Consider the following 6000-nt stretch of genomic DNA (forward strand, 5'->3'; position numbering starts at 1 on the left):
ACTGAATAGGCATTTCTCCAAAGAAGATTTATAAATGGTCAATAAAAACATGAAAAGATTTTCCACATTATTAGTCATTAGAGAAATGCAAATCAAAACCACAATGAGATAACACTGCAAACCCACTAGGAAGACTATTATTTAAAAATGGAAAATAAGAAGTGTTGATGAGGATATGGAGAAATTAGAACTCTTATGCATTACTAATGGGAATGTAAAATAGTGTATCCCTATAGAAAAGTTTGGTGGTTCCTCAAAAAGTTAAACATAGTATTATCATATGAACCAGCAATGTCAATTCTAGGTTTATACCCCAAATAAATGAAAGCATGAACTCAAACAGGAGAGGGGAAAGGGGAAAGGAAAAAGGAAAGGGAAGGGAAGGGAAGGGAAGGGAAGGGAAGGGAAGGGGAAGGGAAAGGAAGGGAAGGAGAAAGGAAAGGAAACGAAAGGAAACGAGAGGAAGGGAAGGGAAGGGAAGCTGAAAGGAAAGGAAGGGAAGGGAAAAGGAAAGGAAGGGAAGGGAAGGGAAGGGAAGGGAAGGGAAGGGGAAGGGAAAGGAAGGGAAGGGAAGGGAAGGGAAGGGAAGGGAAGGGAAGGAAAGGGAAGGGAAGGGAAAGGAAGGGAAGGGGAAGGTGAAGGGGAAGGGAAAGGGAAAGGAAGGGAAGGGGAAGGGGAAGGGAAAGGAAGGGAAGGGGAAGGGAAAGGAAGGGAAGGGAAGGGTAAAGGAAGGGAAGGGAAGGGGAAAGGAAGGGAAGGGGAAGGGAAAGGAAGGGAAGGAGAAAGGAAAGGAAACGAAAGGAAACGAGAGGAAGGGAAGGGAAGGGAAGCTGAAAGGAAAGGAAGGGAAGGAAAGGGAAGGGAAGGGTAAAGGAAGGGAAGGGAAGGGGAAAGGAAGGGAAGGGAAAAGGAAAGGAAAGGAAGGGAAGGTAAAAGGAAAGGAAGGGAAGGGAAGGGAAGGGAAGGGAAGGGAAGGGGAAGGGAAAGGAAAGGAAAGGGAAAATGTACTTCTCTGTCATGTGTATCTTTCCATTAATGCTCAACATTATCCATTGCAAGATTTTACTTTATGCTAAGTATAGTGCTCCCCTGGGGCTCTATCTCAGCTAATGGAGGAGAATGGTTAGAGATAACCAGCCTGAAGGCTCTGGCCACCTCAAGCCCTACCACTAGTCAATATACCAGGTACATCTCTGGTCATTCCCTGCCTACCAGACCACAGGGGTGAAGTAACTGGTCAGCTCTGCTCTACCCTCCTCTCAAGCCAGATACTAGCATTGGTAGGTCTCTAACCAAATCAGTAAGCCTGGTGGTAAGCTGGTGGCTCTCACAATCCCACCAAGGTGGGTCACTACAGTATAGACCATCTGGACTACTCTGGATGGAACTTTTACAGCAAGCTATAATTGATCATTGAAATCAGGATATATCCACATTAGGCAAAGCAAACCACACATCTGTCTCCTTTGACAATCTGATGCTTTATAACACAATATTTGTATCTTCAATCTTTTTTTTTTTTTTTTTTTTTTTTGCAAGGAATTGGTCTAAATCCATCTTTGGGATGACTGCCAAGTTTGGTGCATACATTCAGGCTCAATTTTATTACCCATAATTGATCAACAATGTGAAATATGCTAAAATTGTTTTCTTCTGCTTCTCAGAACGCAGAAAGGGAAGAAAGGGAGATCATTTTCCTCAGAAAGTAAATTATATGCAGTTGCCTCTAAAATCTTTCTATTCAAAGTGCAGTGCATAGTCCAGCAACATCAGCATCACCGGAGAGCTTGTTTGAAACAAGGAATCTGGCCCCACCAACCAACTCAGTGAGAAAGTGAATTTCAGCAAGATCCTAGGTGATCAACATGCACATTAGCATTCTGTCCAATGCTCCAGAAGATTACGAAGTGAAGGTCTTTTCTATGTACTTGACTAGTGTAATCCAGTGCTAGATGGCAGAAAAGACATTCCACTGGACATGGTGGTAGGGAAATACCTATAAGGATTAAATTAAACTTTAAAAAAGCTTGATTATTCTTGGAAGTCTTTGCTTTAGGCTGCTACATTTTATAAGCAATTCTACCCTTTGGCTTAGATCTGTTAGTAAATGTAGGATGTGGAACAAAAATAGTACAATCACTGTTTCTTATTATCTCATTTTGATTCTTGAACCGAGACCAATCACTTTCTAAAAGCACTCTGCAAGCATAAAATACAATTTCTGTCAATTCCCTGCCTACCAAACCACAGGGGTGGACTAACTGGTCAGAAAGATTGCACTGCACTTTGAATAGAAAGATTTTAGAGGCAGCTGCATGTAATTTACCTTCTGAGGAAAATGATCTCCCTTTCTTCCCTTTCTGCGTTCTGAGAAGCAGAAGAAAACAATTTTAGCATATTTCACATTGTTAGTCATATTATGGGTAATAAATAGTTAAATATATGTTTTACAAAAAAACTCCTTTTTAGGTTTTTTTCTCCCTGTTCCTTTTTGTTGCAGATTCAACCATAATTTCTCCAGTCCTCTTCCCTGCTCAGTTTCACCACAATCCCAGCCCCATGTTTTAGAACTTGATGTGATACATATGCTTCTCATATGCTCTCACACACCCCAGGGTAATGTTTCCAAGCACCCATCTGGATAGAATTTAGACCAGGGAAGAAATAACTCACAGGCCTTGACTTCTCATTAATCAACTGCAAAAAAAGAGGCATCTTGCAGTCTAAAAAATCCATTTTAAAAATAAAACTCAAGCTAGTAACTCAGAGTAATCAAAATTAACTTCTTACAGGCAAGAAAGGAAATAGCTGAGCCATTATGATTTTCTATATGGCAATTAAAATGTAATGTCTATTAAGCACTAAAATAGATGAAACTTGCTTTCTGTGTGTGTAATCTCCTACCCTCTGGAAGGAGAGCCTAGTGCTGCCCATTTGGATTTATTTGTGAACCATCACAGAAGATGCTTCAGAAATGGTAAAGATTGAGAGAATTAAGTCACTGAACATTTGCTAAGCACCAGCTGTGTGGTATGCATTTTAAATTTGACATCTTCTTTATCTTCACAGTTCTAGAAATTTGAAATTATTATAAATTTGTTTATAGAAACTTGTTATTATTATCCCACAGAAATAAAATGAATTTAATTAAACAGCTTCTTAATGTTGGTTTATGAGTAATTTGTCAAGACCCGAAACCTTATCTGTCTTGAACACCTAGCTCAGTTCCTGGCAACTGCTGAATGAGAGCGGTCAACAACGTGAATGTGGTAGAGACACAGAGGAAAAGACCAAAAAAAATCATTTTATGTGGCAATTCTGATAAGCCTTCTAAAGCTGTGTGAAGGGCTTTGAATTTTATTCTAAGGACAATGATGATGTTTTATTGATCAATATATAGAAAGCACCTCATAGGAGAGTAGCATGAGCCAACTACATGCCTAGCACATATTAGGAGCTTAATAAATATCTGTTGAGTAAAGGAATAAATATATGTCTGGTAAACATTATAAAGTATATAGATTCTTCCCATCCAGAATTCTGTGCTGTTAGTGAAGACGAAGACAAACCAGGCCAGGTGCGGTGGCTCACGCCTGCAATCCCAGCACTTTGGGAGGCCAAGGTGGGTGAATTACTTGAGGTCAGGAGTTCGAGACCAGCCTGGCCAACATAGTGAAGTCCCATCACTACTAAAAATATAAAAACTAGCTTGGCATGGTGGCATGTGCCTGTAATCCCAGCTACTCAGGAGGCTGAGGCAGGAGAATAGCTTAAACCCGGGAGGCAGAGGTTACAGTGAGCTGAGATCATTTCACTGTACTCCAGCCTGGGCAACAAAGCCAGACTGTGTCTCCAAAAAAAAAAAAAGACAAACCAAAACCTCCTCCCTGTGAGGCAGCTTAAACTTGCATTGCCTTTCGGCATGCAGAGGGTGTCTTTGTCTTAACACAAGGCCACTTGTACCCTGAAGAGGCTCTGTCTGACTGATGGATTTAAAAAAAGCAACTTGAGATGTTTGAACTTGGTCCACAAATAGGATGGTTGTCCCATATTTTTAATCAGTTCCAGATGCACAGATTAGCAAGTCTTGGAAGAAAAGTAAGACTTTTAAATAAACAGGCCAGGGTCCTCAAAACAATCCTCCTCTCTCAACAATAAGTTACTTATATTCTCTTCAAAACAGAATTAGCAATCCCAACCACAGCCTAGTAATATGTAACATAGACTGGTAAATAACTTCTAATTCAAAATGGCAATTTAAATTCCAAGATCTTGTCTCTCAACGTACAATAAGCATCCATTATCACGTGACATGTCACATATACCTCTCTATTAGTTGATTAAAATGTGTGCTTTTTACATCTACTCTAAGAGATATTATTGTTGCTGTCTAATTTAATCTAAGACCACTCAGAATGTTATAGGATCCTACTACTAATTCCATATTTATAGTCCCTGTTCAAAAAGTGTTATAGTGCAATGAGGAATATGAAAGTGCTCTAAAAAATTAAGTTTAAAGTTTAAGTAAGTTTAAGTTTGGAAGTCAAAAAACTTCCAAAACCATTCTTTTTTCTTTTTTTTCCAAGATGGAGTCTCACTCTGTTGCCCAGGCTGGAGTGCAGTGGCTCAGTCTCGGCTCACTGCAACCTCCACCTCCCAAGTTCAGGGGGTTCTCCCACCTCAGCCTCCCAAGCAGCTGGGATTACAGGTGCCTACCACCACTCCCGGCTAATTTTTGTATTTTTAGTAGAGGCGGGGTTTTGCCATGTTGGCCAGGCTGGTCTCGAACTCTTGACCTCAAGTGATCTGCCTGCCTCAGCCTCCCAAAGTGCTGAGATTACAGGCATGAGTGACCGCACTGGCCCCAAAACCATTCTTCTGATAGAAATAGAAGGAAAGGTGGATTGAGGTGGGGATAAGATATAAGCGTAAAGAATGATTAATTGAGATGGGAGGGCTCTGCTGGAATAAACAATACTAGTGATTCTCTGGAAGGACCTAAATGTGTCTAATTCCAAAAAAAAGATAAGATTCCTGTACTCTGAACGTGAATGGGCCACAGATTCATTCACCAAGGACTCAAGAATGTTCTTTTGGGAATGTTAGACAGGACTCAAGAACCATGGTTGACAGAATCTTCATGCTATTTATAACTCAAATTATGACTGAAATAGAGGAAATTTGGAAAAATACTTCCTAAATTTCATGTACACTGTTAAGTTGCCTATCCTATTAGCACCAGGACTTCTTTCCTACAGATTCATTAGCACTGAAACAATACACCATAAAAAGGATTTACATAAAAGACAGCTGGAGTCGGTTGCCAGGGGAACTGACTATGTTCCACACACATTCCACTTTAGGGGGATAAACGTCTGGGTAGCCAGGGCTGTTGAAGATGCCTTCACCCACATAGAACGTTCCACCACAAGCTGGAAGAAAACAGAAATAAAGTGAGTATCACAGCAAAGACTGCATCAGACACTATAAAATAAAGGAGACAGAACGCTAGAGCCATATCAATGTAAAAGAATAGACAATATGTCCATCTCGCATTTTAAAACATTCATGTCATATAAAATAAGGAGGGAATGATTCTGCAAACTGAAGACCAAGGGCCAAGCAGTGTGGTGGATTAGAAGGAATTTCTGCAATGTCTTTTCTCAAAGCCTTTTCTACCTGTGAACGGTAACTTTGAAGAATAAAAGACTTGTTTACTATCCTACAGCCACTTGACTTTTGTGACCAGGATTCTATTCAACCCTGGCCTAGAACCCAAGGCAGCATGCTTGCTTTTCCCTCTCAGTAGAGCACCGAAATGCACACACCATCTTCTAGGTGTTCTGTAGCTTTTAACTGCTAATAACAAGGAAGATGGCAGTGACCAGCAGCACTCTCCCGGCTAACAGGCTAAGAAACCCAGTCCTGGGCGGCTCCCCGTTCCTCTCCTCCCCAGGTCGGGGCTACCTTAACAAGCCAAAAAGGGCCAGGCGCGGTGGC

At 40.9% G+C, this 6000-nt stretch overlaps 1 protein-coding gene across 1 annotated transcript in view; it reads right to left on the reverse strand.

Annotated features, from left to right (window-relative positions):
- The window catches only part of CUBN (cubilin), a 331095-nt gene that overhangs the window by 130124 nt on the left and 194971 nt on the right, over positions 1 to 6000 (reverse strand). Inside the window, 1 exon segment of the mRNA XM_017869190.1 lies at positions 5300 to 5432. Within this exon segment, the coding sequence (XP_017724679.1) occupies positions 5300 to 5432 (133 nt within the window).

This window comes from Rhinopithecus bieti, unplaced genomic scaffold, assembly GCF_001698545.2.
Source record: "Rhinopithecus bieti isolate Rb0 unplaced genomic scaffold, ASM169854v2 scaffold_3043, whole genome shotgun sequence".
Classification (NCBI taxonomy): Eukaryota; Metazoa; Chordata; class Mammalia; order Primates; family Cercopithecidae; genus Rhinopithecus; species Rhinopithecus bieti.